This window comes from Ptiloglossa arizonensis, chromosome 9, assembly GCF_051014685.1.
Source record: "Ptiloglossa arizonensis isolate GNS036 chromosome 9, iyPtiAriz1_principal, whole genome shotgun sequence".
NCBI classification, from domain to species: Eukaryota; Metazoa; Arthropoda; class Insecta; order Hymenoptera; family Colletidae; genus Ptiloglossa; species Ptiloglossa arizonensis.
This window is the reverse complement of record NC_135056.1, coordinates 21,556,438-21,578,159: the sequence shown is the minus strand read 5'-3', so window position 1 is coordinate 21,578,159 and position 21,722 is coordinate 21,556,438. Positions and strand designations below refer to the sequence as shown.

The 21,722-nt window shown below is 52.0% G+C and overlaps 1 protein-coding gene across 1 annotated transcript; it reads left to right on the top strand.

Annotated features, from left to right (window-relative positions):
- The first annotated feature begins 3,241 nt into the window (after window positions 1-3,241).
- Window positions 3,242-20,991, top strand: LOC143150970 (uncharacterized). The gene is made up of 11 exons (XM_076319629.1): window positions 3,242-3,519; window positions 9,534-11,261; window positions 12,491-12,544; window positions 12,627-12,809; window positions 12,882-12,950; window positions 13,026-13,094; window positions 13,180-13,299; window positions 13,380-13,445; window positions 13,523-13,591; window positions 13,904-14,083; window positions 18,351-20,991. Exons 2-11 carry the CDS (start codon window positions 9,741-9,743, stop codon window positions 18,375-18,377), a joined length of 2,358 nt encoding a protein of 785 aa, XP_076175744.1. The 5' UTR covers window positions 3,242-3,519; window positions 9,534-9,740; the 3' UTR covers window positions 18,378-20,991.
- The last annotated feature ends 731 nt before the right edge of the window (window positions 20,992-21,722 follow it).

Genomic DNA, 21,722 nt, shown 5'->3' with positions numbered 1-21,722 from the left:
CCTGGCGCCACCTCCACGCTACACTTAAGCCTCCGTCCTCTTTCTCTGCTCGCCGCGACGCGACGCCGAAGAGAGGGATCGCCGAACGAGCGTCGCCACGGCCGACGAAAGAGATCCTCGAGTACTCGGCCGTGAAGATGAACAGGAACGGAAGCGACTCGAGGAGATTACGTTCGTGCGATCGCGATCGAACCCGATCGGTTTCCGCGGACATCCGCGGAATTCGTTCCTCCGCGAGTCGTGAAAGCCGCGCCTAGAATTTTGTCTCTTATGGTTTTTTTTTTGCACGCGCGTGAACGCCCGGGGAGAATGAGTGCGCTCTTTAACGATCGTTCGATAACTCGGAGCGGATCGTTGAGCGTTCGATTACGCCGCCGAGTCACATTTTCGATTAAGTTTTTGCCCGGCAGAAAAATGTGTTTCGCAATTATCGGAGGGAAACCTCTACGATTTTTCGCCGAGGAGGGCCGAGGGTTTTGCGTTCGCGTCTCTTTTCAGGAAATGTCGTTCGTCGAACGTGTAAGAAACCCTCGTGTTTCGAACGGACGCGAGCGCGTTACATCGAACGAAATTCTTCGTTTTCCGCGATTACGAAACTGCTCGTTCTTTGTTCCGAGAGGTCGCGCATCTGTATAAAATCGTGGCACGGTTTACGAAAGTCGAGCGTTCGTTTGCCAGACATCAGCGGGAACGTTACGTCGCGATCCAACGGGTCTACGAAACCCTCGATCTCGATCTTTGGGAATACGCCGGAACTCGTCCGCGTCTTTGCGCGAGAAATTTTGTTCGCCGAGTGGATCGAGTCCCTCCCCCGTCGGACATCGAAATCTACGCGAACCATCGCGATTATCGCGGGCTAGGATCGCTCGCCGCAACAATAGGTTCCTGTCGCCTAATTGGACATTCCCAAAAGAAACTTTCCTCCAATTATTCGTAAACGAGCCCGCGCCGAGTCACCGCGTAAATCGGATTCATCTCGAATAACCCGGTGAACGTGCTTTCACCGAGAAACGTTTCCAGTTTCGTTTGCTGCTTCACCGACCTTGTCGTCGTCACCGACCGGTGAAAATCCCATTAAGATCCGAAACGGATCTCGTCGATCTGCATCGGGACTTTCGTTTCGAATCGTTGTCCGATTGTTCGCGCGACGAAGAAAGACGTTCGTCGATGAAACGATCCACGCTTTTGCAAATCTCTCGAGCGTAATTTCGTCCACCACCGATTCCCGTCTCTTCGAGAACGTAACGCTCGCCACGGCGTAGAAATCGTTCCGTTCGATCGAGCTCGATGAAAATTTGGCAATCGACGTCCAGAGGAGCTTCTCGTGTCGTTGACTTCGACGCCGATAGCGTCTCGATTTTTCGAATTCTCTTACGAGATCGACGATAAAGCGACGATTTCCCAACGTTTCGATAATGAATTCTATACGACCGAACGGTACTTTCCGGAACAGTTTAGATAAGTCTTCCACGAACAAAGTCGAAAACCCATTAAAAGCGAGGATCGTCGTCGGAGCGTTCTTTCGTAAACGCGATCTTCGATATCTCGCGTCCTTCGACCTCGGATCTAACAACGAGGAGGAAGTTGTTCCGCGCGTAACTCGGTTCCCATGGACGGACCACGATTCGTCCGACGATCGTATGCAAATGTAATAGACTCTGTTCAAACAATCCGCGCGAGAGCGTCCTCCTGCGACGCAGTCGATGTTTGCGATCTCGAAGACGAACGCGATTACTTTTTAGCGAACAACGAAGAACCGTGGACGATCGTTGCGCACGTGTACGTGTAGTTTCAGCGTAATTCGCAGTCATTGTAAACACCGCGAACCTCTTGCGTCCCCGAGAATTATACACGTCGTTGGAGCTCGTCTCGCTGCGACGTTTCCGCCGATTACTCGTCGAGCTCGTCCACGACGGAAACGAGATAACCCACCGATCGAGAAATCGGCTCTGAACAATCGATAATCGGGAATCTCGTTTCGTCGGGAAACTTTACGGAGCGTTCGCGCTCCGCGCTCGTTCTCGAGGTTGTTTCAGCCGCGTAGTTGCGCGATTTTACGGGAAATTCAATCTCCACGGCCGATAAAATAGTCCTCGTCGAGCCTGTTCGATTTTTTTTATCAAAAATATCCTCCGAGGAACTTTCGACGTTACGCAAGACGCACCTTCTACTTTCATCCGCGATTCGATTCCGGGATAATCTTTCTCGCGCGAAGCTTATCTCGTCCCGAGTAGTTTTTTCTATCCCCGGAGAATAGAACCAAGGTGTTATCGAGAGAGAAAAAAAAAAGGTCTTCCTTGAAACGCGTCCTTTTTCCGATGCGCGTACGCGATAAAGACCGTAACTCGGACGACTCAAGGATCCATCGATTTCTTCGTTTCCAATAACGTTCGCGGCTCGGGGCGATCGATCGGTCGATTTATGTAAGCCGGTGGAGAGCAAAGGAACGCGCGCCAGTGCGCCACTGCGAGCGCGATTATTTATTTTCCAAACGCGTATTATCGGGTGGACACAATTACCGGTTGGCCACGTAACGTTCGCCAGGACTCGGCCTGGAATAAAACGGTTCGCGTCCAACGATGGTTCCGCTACCGGCTTATCCGAGGAAACCGGCGCGCCTCGTTGGCGAAAATAAACGAAACGGTGGCCACCACGTGCAAATTCCCCGTGAAACGGGACGGACTTCTTTTCTTCTTTCCGTGGACGGAAAAGTCGCCGAGACTTGGAAACTTCGTCACCGTTGGACGACAGTTCGAGCGACACTCGTCTGTCTCCGTTCGTCTCCGCTCGTCTCCGTCGGAATTACCCTGAATCAATATTGCGCGCGCGTCTATTATTTTCGCGGAATGTCGCGAGAACGAGTCATCTTCTCCGTTAACGAGTCGTGGAAACAAACGGAATGCAAATTTTCGCGAAACGCGTTTCGCCTTTCGCTGGAATTTATCCTCGGAGAGTCTCGCCGGGATTTCGGGGCGCATCTGCGATTTAACGCGCGAGTCGGGCGTTTTCTCGACGAATCGAGGACGTTCCATCGGATAAGGGAGAGGAGTTGCGCGAACGCGTCGAAACAACGACGAAACGTAAGAGCGGTTGTTTCGTTTCTATTCCGGATGGCCGCGAACGGGCCAAGGCTTCTCCGCGTGGCGGTTGCAAAACTGGGTTGAGTCAGTTTTTTGCTCGTATTTCTCCGCAACGGAGCCGCTTTCGACGCCGATGCTAGGCCCAATGCGTCGTTGCTAAATTCGCGATTGTACGTTAATGCGAGATTCGTTGCGGATGACTCGGTGAAATTGTTCAGGGGACGTCATTGTGCGCGTAAAATCTCGCTTCCTTCGATACGTCCCGGAGTTCTTCGATTCGCCTTTCTCTCGTTCCGTCGTTTCGCGAATCGCGAGCTGCTTCGGAAATTGTGAAAGTGGAAGCTGGATGTTGGATGTGGGAAGCGGGAAGTCGAAAGTTCCGACTGGAAGTCGATGCTTCTCGAACTCAGAGGCGGTTAGACGGTCCAAAGTTCAACGGGTAATTGCAAACCGGAGAACCTTCGCTAGCGACCCGCGAGACGTCGTCGTGACAACCGTAACCAAACGCTCGTTTAAAAGAAACAAAGTATTCGTTGAAAAAATACAGGGTCGTTCGTTGCACGATGGAAATCGCGTTTAACTCAGTTCGCGTTTAACGATACGTTCGAGTACTCGACGATCGATTCGCGAAAAGTTTTACACCCGTTGCTCGATAGCAGCTCGGTGAACACGGGACGCGATCTCTGTCGTTACAGCGATCTAGGAACGGTAGAACGTAACCGTTATGTAAAACTAATATTTACAGCGTTAAATTGCGCGCGTTTCGCGTTACAGTTTCGACATCGATCCCGAGCAGGTCGTTGCGGAAAACGAATCGCCACTTCTCCTCGCCGTTACGTCCAAGTCCGGTACTCCTCAAGGGGGCTACCTCCGACTTTCGAACGAAAAAGTTTTGCCTATCGTCGAGAGGCGGACGTAGTCTTGCTCGAGAGCTAGACGTAATCGGTACCTCTCTTGAAAATTTAAGCATCGAAACGCGCGAACGTTTCGCGACTCTGTTGAATGGGTCTTCGAAGCCCATTCGAAGATGAAAAATGGCTCGATCGCACGACGGAACGAGAGAAAATGGAAATTTTCCAGCCCTGTTCGATCGTATCGGAATTTACGTAAAAGCATGGCAAAAGCGAAAACAAAGACGCGACTTATTCGCGCGTCGTGCGAGAAAGAAAGTCGACAAAGTCGCGATTACGCGGACCACTTCGGAACGAGATTTCCGCGAAGCGTTCTTGCGCGCGAAACTTACGATTCTGTCGATCACTCGGCCGCTGATCGACCAGCTTCCTGGTTAACGCGGATAACCCGATTACCTCATCCGTTTTAATAATGCAAACCCCGGCACCTGTGGCGGCGTCGGTGCGGCGATTATTTCACGATCGGGACGCGCGTTGAAACGCGAATAACGCGAGCCAATTTGTACGAGCAGCCGCGAACCGGTGTCTCGTGGTATCGATCGACACCGAGAATAGGTTATTCCTCCGATTTAATTCCGTACGATCGACGCGAACTCGTTTTTAAAATATGAAAAATATATGTATCGCCGATGATTCGTTACGCGAACGAATAAATCGCGATTGGAAATCGTGGATACTTATCGCGAGAATTAAAAGAGTAACGACCGTGAGAGTATCGGCTATTTTTCATCGCGGCGTATAATTTATGGAAAACGCGAGGAAACCTCTCGCATAAACGCTAGAAACGCTGGAAACTGATGGATATCGTACGGAAAGAATTGAAGAGGCTCCCGGTACTGTGTTTCAAATATTTTCCCGAAAATAATTCGCGACACTTCGTAAGTGACGCTCCGTGTAAACGTTTCCACGTATTCCGGTTTTATCGGGGCGATAAAATTCGAAAGATAAGCTTCTCGAGAGAAATCGCGGATAAAGCGCGTCTGGATTCTCGTTACCGATCGTGAGAAGCGATCGAGAAAAGAAGTAATTCGTCCGGCACTAATAGCCTCCGTTAATTCATGGATACTTATCTCAGTCAGAAATCGAATGAAAAAAAAGGGAAAAAATGAAAAACACGCAGAAACGAGAGTATTTCTGTCAACCTTTTCCGCCGCGTATAACCGCAATTATTGCTTTCGCAACGCCAGTTAGGCTAAACATTAAGAATCGTACGTGCGTCGATATGCTGAAACCGGCGGTGAACCGGCCGTAACGCGAATGTTGCTAACCTTGTGCATGGTTACGCGATTTGTATGCGATTCGAGACTGCTGAACTCGGAACCGTTTTCGTGACGTTATGCGCGCGTTCTCGAACGCGATCGAGAACGCGAGTCGGCTAATTACCACTGGACGTTTGCGTTCGTAAAATCGGTTCCTATGTTTTCCATTTTGTTTCCCAAACGATAGATAAGCACGTGACGTTTCGTCTCTCGAGATCGAGCCACGAGTACTCTCCTTGTAAAAAGCGTATTCTCGACCTCGAAGAAGTTTTTTCGCTCGAAAATCGCGCCAGATAAAACAGCATCGTCGATGGTACGCGATTCCTGGAATCCGAGCGCTTTTTTTTTCGTTCAGGGACAAAGAATTGTCATTACGCTCGTTTCGGGAAACGCGTATCCGTCTCGATCGAAAAAACGAGCCGCGTTTACATCGGACGAGAGGACACCGCCGACGAATGGAAATTTTGAATCGCGTTCAAGGGTCGAGTAGTTCGTTGCGCGGCACTCGTCTCGATCCGCGACGATCGATCGCGATTTTACCGACCTACCGGTGAACCGATCGCTCGGGACCCGGATTATCGGTTGCTTCCGTGTACGAACGCCAGACGGAGACACCATTGTGTCCTTTTCGCTGATAACGGTCGGCGTTTCTCAATCAACGATCAACCGGGTCGAGTTTCGCGCCGATTTCCGCGGTAACGTCGATCTCGACGTTTACGCGCCGAGTGACGCGATCACCGTTGACGCGGCGATCGACCGCGATCGATTTCGCAAGGTGTTTTGAAATTAATTACAAGCGTTACGCAAGACGGTTTCAGGTGTATTTTTTTTTCCCCCCCGAGCTGGTTACTTTTTGCGATACGCGAAATGTCGCCGGAGTAAACGACACGCGCGAGTCGATGACCCGGCTAACCGTCTCGACGTCGATTCGATAGCGAAAGAGAGTCGAACGTCGAACGTCGATCGTCGATCGTAGGGCACTGCTCCGCTCGGTGATAAGCTCGAATCGATTCCGCGTAAACCAGTTCTTCGTTCCGGTTTCAACGGAGATTTCGTCCTATCTCCGCGGGACGCGTACGAAAAACTGTTGCAACCGCTCGCAATCGTGCAATTACGCATCTAGAATCAACCTGTACAGATTGCGCTAGGAAATATCACAACGAACTCCGTCGATCGCTCTAAATACGAATAAGTTCTGTAATTGGATAAGCGTATCCGGCCGATAATTTCATTCTCTCTCGCACGGTGCCGCGGTGTTTCCCTTTCACGTTGAAAGCGAACCGGTGTTATAGAACCGTTATTACACATTGTACTGTTCGATGGTAATCAATGAGGATCGCTTGTTCCATCGAAAGTGAACGCGTTTAAACGAGAAAAACCTCGGAACGCGAGAGTCCCGGGCGAAACGTTGCGCAACCGTGTCCATTGTGTTCGGATTCGTCGCGTTCTCCTTTTTCGTTTAAACTTTCTTCCCTGAACTATTCAACGAAGAAGTGGTGCGACCGATCCTAAGAAATATTTCGACTTTCCGCGATCAGCGTTGCTTCGTATCGAGAGAGAGACAGAGAGAACGACGCACCTTCCGATTTCGAATTGAACGTTTCAAAAACGGGTTCGTCCGCTTTCCAAACGCGCCGATTTCGTTCGATTCCGATCGTTAAAACCGGAGAAACGCATCCCACGAACCAGGAAATTCCCGCAAGGTGGTACGCGGCCGCGTATACTTTCTACGTAGCTGGTCATTTTTTTTTCCGGAAAATTCGCAATTTGCGATTCGAATTCGCATTTCCAAATATTCTCGGCGCGATCCCTGAACAACGACGCGAGACGAGGTTCGAAGCCGAGCGTCCCGATGCAGACTGCCCGTTCGAGCAATAGAAAGTCCCTCGGCGTCGCGGGTTTCGGACGTTTCTCTCCGGTCTGTGGTCTACCCGGTGAAGCGTCTCCACGTTGCTCAAAAGTATACGTTTATCGGGCAACAACGGGATGCTTTTCCGATCGCGAAAGCCGGTTAATTGTCGTTGTCGTTACACATCGTTACGAAGCGGTTTGCTCGCGCGCGATACGAAATAGGAAGGAAACGTGGACGTCGTTGGTCGTTGTTTACGAAATCGATGGGGTTCGGGTAAGTCGTTCGTTCCCTCCTTCTCGCGAGTCGGGTCTTCGGGTCGTTCACCGAGGATCGTTCTCTCGGGAAACGAAGCGCGATCGAGAGAGAAAAACGCGAAAAGTCTCGCCTCGAGAAACCCGCGAAATTCGAACGATCGCGAGAGGACAGGAATTCGATCGAACCTTCCTCTCGGCGATGTTTTCGCGATTTTCTCGCTAGACGAGGGAAATCGTTGAGCGCGCGGCAAACTACGCGAATTAAATAAGCGAGCGATCGTTTATCGGCGTGGAGCCGAAAACTGGGTCGAGCATCAACGGCGGCGCGTTTAGAATTTCAAGGAATCGTCAGCGCGAGAACCGGTGTCGCAATCCTTCCGAAATTGTGGCCATAAATCGGGGATCTCGGACGAAGATTCGTCGAGACGACTCGTCGTCCTTGCGGATAAGATTTGGCCCGTTTGGACGATGTTTCGTAGGTATCTCACCGTTCTCCTCGCTCGGCGAGAATCGTGGCATTGACCAGCGGGTCGAATTGCGCAAATGTCGCGGAAACGGAGCCGAGGAGAGTCGAAAGGAGCTACGTCGCCTAAGCCGGTGAACTTTCCAATCGTGGTTCGCGTTGTCGCCCGCGCGAAAATTCCTCGCGATGGGAAATTCCGGGCGAATCGATGCTCACGGAGGGCCCGGGTTTCGTCTTCCGAACGGAGATCGGCGTGCGTTGAACTGCGATTGAAATTCGATCGGGTAACGCGACCTTGAAAGGATCTGTACCGTAAAAGGTGGCCGGTCGGCCGGCATCTAGCGCGATCGTTATGGCACGATAGAGTCGGTAAACCGATCTAACGGTGCACGTTGCCAGGTGGCTCGAGTCCGCGATAGGTTGCGAAACCTGTTCGACCGAGGATGATCCACGAGATACCGTAACCGAACCTCGGACTCGCTTCCTCGCTCGTCTACCAATCCTGTAGATGCGTATCGGATTTTACGAGCGGCTCGCGCAATCGTTTTTCCGACGATCGACCGTTTTTCTCTTCATTTTTTTTTCTCGATTCTTGCGTCCGTACGAGAGGTGCAACTCTCCGAGGTGCGATGCGCGCGGACGCGAGTCGATCGTCGACTCTTACGAAAGAAAGAGCAGGCCGCGATAAAAGCGAAACGTAGCGTCCGCGGCGATAACCGTAACGCAAACAGCGAGCCTCGAATCCGAAATCGAGTACCGCGATCGTGTACCGAGATCGAGCTACAACAAAGGACAGAGGAGACGGGGTAAACGCGTACTGGGAGCGTACTTGGGAGTTTCGAGGCCTCGCACCGAAAGATAATCCCTGCCAGGTCGGAGAACAAAGGCGCGTTGTCCGGTGTTGCTCCATTGTTGAACGGTCCGATCGAATTACCCGATTCAACGGTCGCGGTCTCCTTCGGACTCCGAAATCGCGACGAAACGAACCCCGTTCCGAAACGGTACCGAGGTGCGCTCGATGTAACTCGAGTAAACCCGTTAACGCGTTTCTAGAACGCGCGCAATCGACTCGATAACTTTCATCGGCGTGGGAGCACCTTAAACTTGTCCTTGCTTTGTTCCTCGATGGAAACGGCTAACGCTCGAAGCGAGAGATCGTTCACCGGCTGCCGAGCTCATTGTTGACCGCCCGGAATGTCAAGATCGCGATCACGGCTGCGACCGACCGAAGAATCGGTCCGTCGTTCGGGATCGTTCGTTTCTCTCTCGGTTTTTCGTCTTTCGATTCCGAGCGTTTCGTAAAGTTCGAAGCACGTCGACGGTTACCCGCGGGTAGACCTCGAAATATCGAAGATCCCGAAATATTTCGGGACGCGGTCGAAATCTCTGCGCGATCGTGATTTTCCAAGTGGAACGCGCGCGAATCGAAGAGAATCGATTTCAGGTCGGTCCGCGTCCGGTTGCGAAAGGTTGTCGTCGGGTGCGCGAACCCCGTACGCGGACCTCCCACGAGTAATTGCAACCCTCGGTGGCGATCGCAACGACGGAAGTGAACGCAGTCGTCGCGGCGCGGTGCACCGTCATTAGGAATTACCAGTGTCCCGATCGAGGTGGACGATGCACGGAAAAAGTACACGCTTCGCGATCAGGAAGGAAAGAGGCGATCGATCGTCCAACCGCTATAAAACGACCATTGTTCGACGCATCCTTTCAGTTTCTCCGTCGCGGTCTACGATCGGTGTACCATTTTCTCGGCGAGCTCACGTTTTCGAATATGGGGAACGCGCGAGACGAACTTTAACCCGGTGACGGACGCCCGTCACCGCGAAAATGACGTCCCCGTGGCAAGGTTCCTCGAGCACCGAGTGACACCCACTTGCTCGATCGAAGAGACGCCCCGGACTAATCGAAATCCATCGGAATGTTCTTTCTACGCTCGAGAAGGGTACCGGGGTCCTACCCGGTCCTCGCGCTCCTGGCGACGAATCTCGTCGTTTCGATGCCCGCTCCTACGGTGAAACGTTCCCCGCAAAACACCCCGAACGACGGGAAAACCGGATTCTCCGACTCCCCGAAGATCCTCGAGATCCAGCTGCCGTTGAAGATCGCGACGAAGGACGATCTGGTGGCTTGGGCGAAGTACGTGATGGGCCTGATGGCCTCCAAGATAAACATCACGCTGGCCAAGGTGAAGGAGACGCCGAAGAGCCCCGAGAGTTTCGCGAACCCGACGATCGGGGCCTTGGAAACCGCCAAGCGAACCGGGAACCTACGAACTTTCGCGACGCCGAAGAACTTTGAGAACTCGAGGTACGCGGAGAACGTCGGGATCCCCGAGAACTCGAGAAACTTTGAACGGGTTCGGAATTTCGGTACCGTTCGGCCTCCGGAGAACCGCGGGCTACCCGGAAACGATAAAGCTCCGTACAGAATCGGGAACACCTCCTCGTCGAAGGAGAAGGTGATCGCGTTCCCGAACTTTCCGAGTCCGACGACGAACGCGTTCGGAGATCGTCGAGCGTACTCGACGTTCGCGACGCTCGGGATTTCGGACACCACGGTGCACAGTCCCCTGGCGATAACGGCCAGCGTGACAGCCCCGAGACCGAGGATCCAAAACGCCAACTTCAAGGGAACCTTCGGCGCGACCGACTCCTCGAAGCTGAGAGGCGACGGGAGATTCGTCCCCCAGTTTCCCGGTATCGGGCCCGTCATCGATATCGACGACCTCTTTCGAACCTCGAACACGGTCTCGCCCCCACCGAAGACCTATCTACCCGTAACCACCACCGACAGCCTCGAGTTCCCCAACGATCCGTTCGTGACGAGGTACTTCTTCGACGGTGTCGAGAGGAACGTCTCCGACAACTTGGGAGTTGTCCCCCAGGAGATCGCGTTCGCCACTCTCGGTCCGTTACCGTTCAACGAGGAGATCCCGTTGCCGGTGAAGAGCGTGCAGCTACCGGCTCGAAACGGCTCCTCGAGCCCGTTGAAACCGCTCTTCAGGCTGCCCTTCGAGGCGGTGATCACGATCACGCGAGAGGACTCCGGCGAACCGACGACCCTCAAGACGGAAGCGGACAAGTACTACGCGTTACCGAACAGAGACCCACAGGATCGATTTCCACCTTACTTCGAGACCAATCGCACCGTCACGAACGAATCGGGACGGATCAACGTCGTGTTCGACGACGGCACTCGGGCGACCGAAGCGGCGAACGACGGTCGAAAGGAGCCGAAGAAGAAGCAAGAGAAAAAGAAGGACGCCGCGAGCCAACAACGAGCCAAGCCCGAGAAAACCGAGAAACCGGCGAAACGACCTTCGACGTTGGGCCGACTCGTGAGAGCGTTCTTGGCGCTGAGGAGGAACGGCACCTTGCCCGTGGACCTGACACCGCCCCCGTTACAGCCCCAGAAGACCGAGGCTACCACCGAGCGGCCGGTAAGTGCGCTCGTACACGGAGAGGATCGCGATCGGGTAAAAGTAAACCGTGTGCGATCGGTACCGAGAAAAATTGCACCGATTTAAAGCGGAGAAAGGAACGCGCGTGTCAAAGTAGAGAGAGGGAGAGAGAGAGAGAGAGAGAGAGAGAGAAAAGTGTGAGTTAATTAGGACGGTGAAAGGCGCGCGGTAAACAGCCACGATTAAAAGAAATTAACGGAACTAAGAGCGAGCTGCGTTCGTCGTCGAACGGAGCGCGGATATTCCGTTCGGCGTTCTTTCGATTGGGTTCGCTCGGCCGAGATTCGCGACGGACGAACGAACGCCGAGCGTTGCTTTTCGGAGGTTTCGATCCGTTCGTTGCCCACGCCGGCCTAATAAAATCGAAAGCGCGTCTTGCGTAAACGGGACTCGCCGAGTCGAAACGCGCGTAGGAGGAAGGGTCGTTCGAACCGAGATTCGAGGAACGACCACGACCGGACACGATTTTCGACGAGAAAGTGAATCGAGCGGCGTTGCGCGAGTCGAGCTTCGCTTCTCAGCGAAACGAAACGCCGCGCTCCGAAACGGCCCTAAAAGTTCTTTTTTTTTCCCCCAAACGGACCGACCGACCTAGGCGTCGAAGACGACTCCGCACCGGAACGCTTCGCAAGGAGCGAGCAAAGAGCGAAAACTCGATTCCATCGATCGTCGCGAGTCCGGAGAAATCGAGAATCTTTCTTCGAAAATCGTCGCGCCGCTTCTACGCGACGTTTTACATTTCCCGGGTGGTCGTTTCGATCGACCCTTCTTCGAGGCTACGGATTCGTGAACGGTCCATTGCGCGATCTTTCGTTCCACGAAACGAAAAGGCTGGTTGTTCTTTGCTTTTTCCGGATCGTGACGGAAACGGTTACGCGAGTCTACGCGCGAACGACACGATTTCTGCGCCGCTTATCGAAGCGCGATGAATTACGGGAGAAACGCGAGTACCATTTTTACGGTTCGCCTTTGCGAACCGTTCGTTCTTCGTGCAGATCGCCGCGATTGTCCCGGCGAGCGGCGACACGTCGCGATTTTTACGTTCGCTCGATCGAACGGTACGCCCCCTCGATCGAGCGAGCGAGCGAACGAAAGAGAGAGATCGACGCGAACGTTTCGTTTTCGTCGATCGGCGAACCGTGCTGCGGGGAATCGCGCGTAACGTTCGTCGATGGAACGATTTATTCAAGTCGATTCGTTTATTTCAGTCCGCGTCGCGACACGGAAATCGTAATCGGACCTCATTGGCGCAACAACTCGAGGTACGTTCTCGTTTCGGCTCGATCGTTTTATTATCGCGCGACGTTCCGCGATCGACTTATCCGGGGGAACTGGGATTTACAGGACGACGAGGAAGACGACGAGATCGAGAGCAACGAAGAGACCGGGAACCTCGAATTCGAGAAGGCGACGTCCGACGAGAGCAGCGACTCGGAACAGTCCGACGAGGACGAGACCCCGAATTTCATTCAAGCCGTGATCGCTTTGCTCCAGTTGGCGGCCCCCATTTTGGACGATCTCAGCGACGTAAGATTGTTGAATACCCGCGCGCGCGTGTTTCAACCCTCGTAATTCCGAACTGCGAACGAATCCTTTTAGCCCGAATCGGACGCCGATGTCGCCGACGTGATCGAGACGGCTCTACCGCTTCTCGAGGAATTGTCGCAGGTAAATCTTGAACGGTATTTGACGCGTCGATAGGGAACCGATTGGTTCGTAAAGCGGAATCGTTTGCGCTTTTAGGGGGACGGAGAGCAACCGGGCTACGATATACCTGGAATACTGGTGCCGATCTTGTTGCAGCTCAGCGGAGTGAGTTGTCGAGTTTCGATGAGAGACGTAGCGCGCGGGGGGGAGTAAAGATCGTGTAAGAGTCGAGCAAGGAGGTCTGTTTCAGGGCGAAAACGGACGCAGGGACTCGGCGGCGGTGTTGACGCCTCTTCTGCAATTGATCGCTCCGTTGATCGGGCCCCTCGTCGGCCCCCTGATCGTCCCGTTGAGCCGACAGATCAGCCACGTAAATACGATTATTCTACTTAAAATCCCGCGTTTTCTTCAATCCTTTGATCCCGATCGGGCGTAACGCGTGAATTTTAGCCCCCGGGCGAAGGTGGATCCTCTGCCGGCAGCCTGTTCAAGAGCGTCCTCGGCCCCCTGCTCGAGGTGATTTCTCGTCGTTTCCGTCGATTCCTTCGAAAGTAACCGAGAACGCGCTCGTCATCGTTCGTTTTTATTTTTAGCCGGCGGAACCCGGGAAGATGTCGCCACTCTCCAACCTGGTCGCCGGAGTCGTCTCTAGTCTTAGCAAAGTACGCATCGGCCTTTCTGTCAACGAATAGTTGTTCTCGCCAATAAATTTACCGTTCCACCACCAAACCAGTGTCGTATATACACCATCGTGCGCCAGCCTCTCGGGTCGGTCAAAGTCCGTTCTCCGTGCGAGAATTTCGGCGTAGATACGCGTTTCGCGATTTCGAACGATCCGCGCGCGAGGGTTTTAGCGCGGAGATCCCGGTAACGCGTGGAGCGCGTAACGCGCGATAGACCGGTGACCGCGCGAAGCCCTCCGCGAGTCGAAGAACGCTTCGCTGATGATATCTCCGTTTTCGGACCGTTTCCAGACTTCCTCGTACGGCAAAGGTAAATCGGACATCACGAGCCTCGTGAAAGCGGTGGTCGCCGGATCGGTAGCCGGTACCAGCGCGGGTTCCAGCGGGACCAAGGACTCTTACGCTGCCCCTACCAGCTACGGTGGCGAATCCGGAGCCGGCGGCGGCGGTGGCGGTACGTCTTATCATCCCGTGAGTATACGATCGCCCTTTACCTTCCACCTCTCCGCGCTCGATTCGGGAACCATTTCGACCACCCACCGTCCCGGACGTCCTCGATCTCATTCTACTTATCGAATTTCCAGCAAGGCGGAACACCGGCGAACGCAAACCCGCTCGCCATGGTCGGTTCTTCGATCAAAGACATCGTTAACGCGGTACTAAAGTTGGTCGCCTCGTTGATAAGCGCCGTTTCGGGTGTACTGACCTCCTCCTCGAACAGTTCCCAAGAACCCGAACCTTCTTACGGGCCACCGCGATCTTACGGGGGGCCGCGTTCCTCTTACGGTACACCGGCGCGTTACGCGGTCCCGCGGGACCACCGGCCCGTCGCCGGGACCACTCGGGCCCCGCGACAACGAGCCAAACCCGTTCCTCTTTAACCCGCGAACCTCTTCGCGATTTAACGGTAACCTTTGCTTCGTTCGCTTCGATCCTACGAGGACGCGATACCATTCTCTGTACAAACGTAACTTGTGAACAATAAAGACCAGTTCTTTGCTGCCCTGCGAGTGTTTTGATTGCTGTTTACACGTTCGGTCGATTCGTCTGCGAACGGATCGAGTCGAAGAGAGGATTCGAGTGTCCTCTCGACACCGTCACGGGCGCATCGTTGTCCTCCGTTAAAGTGTCCCGATCGTAGAGTGATTGCGCAACGATCGAAATTACGCGGACACGCGGCTAATTATACATTGCGCACGCGCGATCATCCAAGGATGCAGGACACGTCACCGAGCAGAGTTACTTTCGATTCGACCCGATTCGAAGCCGAACCGTTCCGTTCGATCGAACGCGCCTCGCTTTTTCACCCGTAGACCTGTTATCGATCGCGGAACCTCGAACCTCCGGACACCCCGTTCCGTTGCACTTTCGCGTCTCTCGAACGATTCTCGATCGATTCCGTCTTCGAGGGCAGCTATCGATCCATCGGTGAAACTCGAAGCGCGACGGATACGGAAGATATCCTCGAGGCAGCTCGAATCGAGAAGATATCGCAAACGTGCCTCGACCTTGGATCGGGTTCGAACCGATCGACGCGTTTCGGAAATTTGCGAGCGATCGAAACGCTCGTTTCGTTAAACGTTGTCGAACGATACGAGGGACCGACTTTCAAAAATCGCCCACTTACCGGCCTCCAGGAACGATCGATCCCGCACTTTCTACCGCGGAAGGGATCGGGGAATCCGTCCCAGAAACGTTCCACGAAACGATGCGTGTTCAGGGCTCCACGGACGTGCGTGACGCGTTACGAGATCGCGGATTACGTGATTCGAGGAGGGGAAAAGATGAAACATAACCGGATGTTCCGCTCGGGCACGAGACGGATTGCGATTTCGCGCGTGACGCAACGATCCTTCGTCCCGAAAACTCGTCTCGGGTCGCTCGTTCCCGTGGAACATCGGTAGTATTATATTTTGACACTTTGCACTCGAAGCTTCTCTGCTACCAGATACCAGCGCCTCGATGAAATCCTTCGAATCGTGTAATTCGTTTCGAACCGAGCATTTTCATTTCGACGTTTCGTACGCGTACGTTTACATCTTACGAGAAAGGAGTATTTGAATTTTCGTTTCGATTCCACGCCACGATGGTTTTCCGAATTGGAGATAGTACACCGAACTGAGCGACGATCGAGGATCGATGAAGCGACGAAGCGTTGCTCAAATTTTCGACACAGAATCGATATCCACGCGACTCGATTTCACCCGCGATCGCGCCCGATCCTCGACTCGAAAGCGTTCGATTCGTATTTATCGTCGGCGCGGACATCGTAAATAGTCGTCGACCGTTACGAATCAAAGGAACAAGAGGCCAACGATCGTAAGGTGCGTTGACTTTTTTCCCGCGGATGGAAACGATTTCGTAACGCGACTCGTATTATCGTCGGTTATCTCACGAGTCCCGTAACCCTTGCACACGCGGAAAAGCTCCTCGAAGCAACGATTGCGTCCGACCCAGTTTAACGGTGAACGCCTGGTCACCGATAATGGCGCGACTCGTCGATTACGCTGGTATCGGGAAGCGATCCTAACCGGGAAAACTTCCGCGCGAATTAATCGATCAATTGATTCGACGCTACGAGAGTAGCTCGGACGTTTTGCCGGAATATCGTACTATCGGGAAACTAAATCGCATCGATAACTTCGAGAGGCGTTCTTCGTAGCCGCTCGTCGCGCGTAAGCTCGATTCGAGTTTGCAACGAGATACGTTTCAGTCGCGTTCTATTTGAAATCGAATCGTCCGCGAGCTCGTCCAGCACCGAATCCTCGTCGATCGATCGGAATCGTTTCCACTACTGGAAGGTGAAAGCACGTTTCACCGTTCGACCTATGAATAATCGCGGAAGATCGCGTTCTTCCGTTGGTTCGCGACACCACCTACGCGCGACACTCCTACACTTGACAGTATCGTTATCGAACCGTGAAAGTCACGGGTGGTGGCGGCGAATTGCCACCGGTAGCGAGGTCGATGCACGATTTAATATCGATCGGCTCGGTTTCCCCGATTACGTTTCTGGCGTCACGGAAGACGTCGCGACCACGCGTACCACGGAAGAAGACCCTGGATTTCGATCTCTCGACGCTCGCGGGGACACGAAACGCACGAAACGAGGGAGACACGTGGCGTCGAATGTTTCTCAATCGTTCGACGAACGACTCGTCGGATGTAGGTCTCTCGGCGATCGAAACGCTGAAAGAGCTCGCGGATCACGGAAAGTGCAATAAGCTCGATCGACGTGTAATAAAGTAGTGAACGTAACACGGTCGCGACTGTCGCTTCGGTGACTTCGATAGGTGGCGAGAGTAACGTCGTTGGGATCGAAGAGTTAAACGGACTCTTTCGTAACACGACCGGTCGCTGGGATCTTGCGAGATTCGCGACGATCTTCGATCTCGAAACGCTCCGGGAGCGAATCGGGTGTCTCGGATGCAAATCGTTGGTAAAATCGAACGAACAGCGACCAACGCGGCGAACCAGCAATGCAGCGTTCTAAGTCGGACCGGATAACTGGTCGGACCTTTTTCTTCGCTTTTCCTTTCTTTTTTCCGCGTAATAACGCGGCTCGGAGATTGGACGCCGGTCACGAAGGCCATTCACTTTCCATTCTGAAAAGAAAGCGGTGGTTTTTTGTCGCCTCCTAGGACGCTGCTCGACCCTTGGACCGTATTTGCGAAACTTGCGCGCTATTGCTTCTCGCCTGTCCCGTTTCGATCGTGCAACTTGTCCGGTTTCGTCCCGATTTTTACGCACCTTTCCAAGAGAATACGATGCAAATTTCCGTGACGAAACGAAGAAAGCTGCGAGGAGCGGAATCGGTTGCAAAAGATGCAGCCGATTTTTTACTCGATCGTATCTGGTGGCGCGTCCGCTTAGCCGTTACCTAGATAAATATTCATCGTCGAGACCTTTTTGCGCGTGGCACGGTATGTCCCACCGCGTTCTTTCGCAACAACCGGTCGTCCTAGTCGTAAACTCATCGCGAGAGGAAACATCCTTTGCAACGTGGATCGTCCTTGCCTCGACGCTTTCGAGTCCGAAAACGCACTAGCTTTCCAAGAAGCGACGCGCAATGAGCGCCGCCTCGACAAAATTTCGCTTCCTCCGATGACATTGGACTCGATCTCGCCTAGCGAATTTCTACGGTTTCTTTCTACGGAGATCGATCTAGGGCAAGTACTAGCGACGAACCATTGGAGAACAAGACTCGTGCAAACATCCTTTTCAAGTATGCAATTAAAAAAAAAAAAAACAAACATTTTTGTACCGCGATAACGTGTCAGTAGATCGTTGAATAATTTACTACAATTAGATCGACGATCCGTGGCCCTGAATTAACTCGAAGGTCGATCGAATCTATAACGTACTCGCCAGAGCGGATAAAACTCGATAAATTTTTCCATCGAATTGCTTTCTTTTTTTCATTCGTCGATCGATAACTGGATATCGTGATCCCGATGAAATATACAACAGTGTTCGCGGCCGTGGTATTCGAACAATTCCCTAGATAAGTCAGATCGAAAGAACGATCGTCGAATAATCGATCGGTACCTACTATATGCCAGCGCGCGCGATAACGTTGAACTCGATAAACGACATCGTCGTAGAAAAGTAGTCCGCGAGATTCTTTTTACCGAGAACCTTTGACAACGATCGATCGCGCGCCGACCATTCTTTTTCTCGCTTCGTTAATAATCGTCGTTGCCTTTCCCGATCGTTGATCGATTAATTTCTTTTCCAGCCTTATTACCAGCGACGCAGACCATGAAGAAGCCGTTGCGGACACTCGTCGTTACGAAGCTGATTCCACCCAGACTGTTTGACCAAGAGACGAACGCGCAAATGTGCATTTCCGTTTGCAATCGCGCATAAATTGCTCGATAGACGGGAAAGATTCGTGGCTTCGATCACGAGGTCGTTGATCAATACGCGTGCAAATACGGTATCGTTCGCGAGTTGCTTTTCGTCACTGTATACCCCCCCCTGAAATCATCTCTACTCGAGCGTAGAATAATATCTTACTCTCGTCGCGCGAATGAATGGCGTAACGCGATACCGGTATCGATTTATTCGCAAAGAATGGACCAATATCGGTGACCGTTAAACTTGCCATACATCGAAGCGAATGTATTTCTCAACGACGACGACGAAAAGGTCGACGTTATCGATTTAACGTGGTTAAACTTTCCATCGAAATGCAAAATCTGTTGCGTCCCGCGTGCGTAACGATCGCTATTGACACCCATTTTCGTTGATAAGTGTTATTCGTTATTTGTTTACTCACGATCCAGGTTAATCGTAAACGACTCGAAGTGAGCGCGAACGGTCGAGCGATTGAACCCTTTTCGACTCGATTTTGCATACGCATGCAATAACAACGATTCAACTTGGACAAGAACGCGCTAGCATTTGACCTTTGCGAAAGGTTAATTAACAATCGCGATTACGAGCGACGTTTTCTCGATCCTTGAGCAGCGATTAAGCAGCGTACGCGCGAAACATCGCCGCGTCTACTAATTACGGGCGCTCGTAGCCGCAAATTACCAGCGGGTAATTAACAATCTCGGCGTTCTTCTATTTTTAATCGCAGGGAACGGCCTCTTGAACGGCGATTAAGCGCGGAAATTGAAAGTTGAAAACGAACGGGGTATATAATTTACATCGAATTCGAGCGCGGGTATCTTCGATATCTCGAATTTTGGATAATGGCCATCCAGTTGACCGTTACCGTTTCACGTTCCGGCTAATCGCTTTTTTGTCGTTTCGCGTTGGCGGCGATTCTCCGTTTACCAACGAGCCGTAAGCCGGAGCAGCGACTGGAAAGTTTAAGGTCTCGGACTGTGTACCCTTTCATCCGGAAATTTCACAAGTTCGCGCGTTACGCGAGTTCCACGCCACCCACGGATCGCTTTCCATCGGGCATCGACGTTCGATGAGAAAACATCGACGACCGAGACGCGCCAAACTTTTCCCGTGGAATCGTTTAAACGCGCGTAGAACCACGAACACGCTCGCTTTACCGATCGTTTTACTTCCTTGCCAAACGCTCGTTCCGATTTCGTGGAAGAAGCTCGAACCGATTCCCTGCTTCGTAGCCGTGTAAGAATTGCACGAACGAATCGCGCGAGCGTTCGCGCAACGGATGAATAAAATTGTCGCCGGAACGCGCACGGACGCTGCTCGTATCGACGAGCGTTTTAGGTCAGGGATTTTCGACTCGAAGAACGCATTTTTTGTTCGGCTGGCATTTACAATAGCCTCGTTCGCCCGTACCTTTTTTTTTCTATCTTCTTTTTTAACTTCCAAGCGCACCCTAACGAGGAAACAATCGTTACGGATCATCATAATAGGAGCGCACATACTTGCCGTTAAATGGCACGCACTTGTCGTCGCGTTGACACACTTCGGTAAAAGCGTCGCCGATCGACACGCCTAAGCAGACGACGCCTAAGATCGACTACGATCTTCGAACCTGGTATTTCGAGCGAGCGCATACGTTTCTCGTAATTTACGTCTCCGACGTGACGCGAATATTCTTCATCGCGGGATCGTTGCAAAGTGTACGACGCGAACCAGCCGCGTATCGCCGGGTTTGCGTTTATCGAGAGCATCAATAAACATCAACGTGAGAACTCCCCGTGATTTTAATTGGATACCTTTATTCGTCGTTGATGAACAAATCCTTGAAATTACCGCGGATCTCGCACGATATCCTGCACAATTCGCTTCAAATTTAAAGCGTCGAACGTTCTTAGCTATTCGGTATTCCGCGCTGTTCGCGCATAATCGGCCGAACGGTTAATATCACGGTAATATAGTTGCGAGAGGTAGAAAATAATAGCTTGCGAAACGCTAGGCGTCGACAGGTGGATTTTGTTGCATCGTACGCGGCGCTCGAAGACGAGGAAATGTGTAGCGTGCAATTACGCGCGCAATCTCGACGCGCGAGATTGACTCGTTTTCGCGGACGCTGAGGCCCTCATCGGTACGAGCGGGAAACGCGCTCTTGCGCAACATCTTCCCGGTTTAAAACGCGAATAACTTTTTAATTATCGGTGTATATGTACAATATACGCACTCTGCGCACGTTTAGGGGAATAAGTAAGTCGTAAGTTCGGTCGGGATAGATTGCACCTATACTTAACGCGTAACACTGCACCCGTTCGTTCCGATGATATAAAATATTATAATTTATCCGATTGCGACGCACTATTGCAAAATTTCGAAGCGTGTTACGTTAAACGTTTCCGATACTGGATTGTAATTACACATCGCGCGCACACACGTACACGATATACGATGAAGCGAGAGACGAAGCATCTACGTTATCTACGATGCGAAATGTAAAATGTCTATCAAACTTAACGGTTCAGGGCAGCGAAAAGTTTATTCGATAATTACGTACATCTTTCTCTCGCGTTATTACGTTTATACGTAAACCGATATATATTTTAATAAAGACGAGGTTACGCAAACTCGATCGAAATCGATCTCACTTATTTTACTCGTTCCCCTACGGCTTTTGAAATGTCGCGTGTTCCTGGAATTGTGACATTTCAAAGAAATTACGCAAATGTAATTTTCCAGATATTGGCGAAAGTTTGGATCGTAGTCCGAATGTCGTCCTTATTCCCGAGTAACGAATCGCGTAACTCGAGGAAACGATCGAAAAAAAGAAAAGGAATCTCCGATTAACGTTTGAGATACTTTCCACTTGTATTGTTTACGAACGTAAAAGTATAAATTTATACGTCTCTTGCGTGTACAAATATTTTAGGCAACTTTGAATCGAGCGGTACCCGCTCGAGAAATACCGGCGCGTTCGCAACAACGTTTCCTACTTTGTACTAACTGAGAGAAAATCGAGTCTGGTTGTATATGCGCATCTATTATCGTCGCGACAACTTAAATACTACCGATTGGCGCCATTCATTCGACTCACCGATCGATGCAGTTTTCTCGCGAATTTCTTGCCAGCGTTCCGTTACTATAATTATGAAAAATCGAGCACCGTTCGTTCGTTCGCGTTTGTCTTTCGTTTCACCGGATCGAACACGATCCAGGGACACGATTCTTATACATCGATGGAATCTTTTCGTAGCGGAGTCTTAAA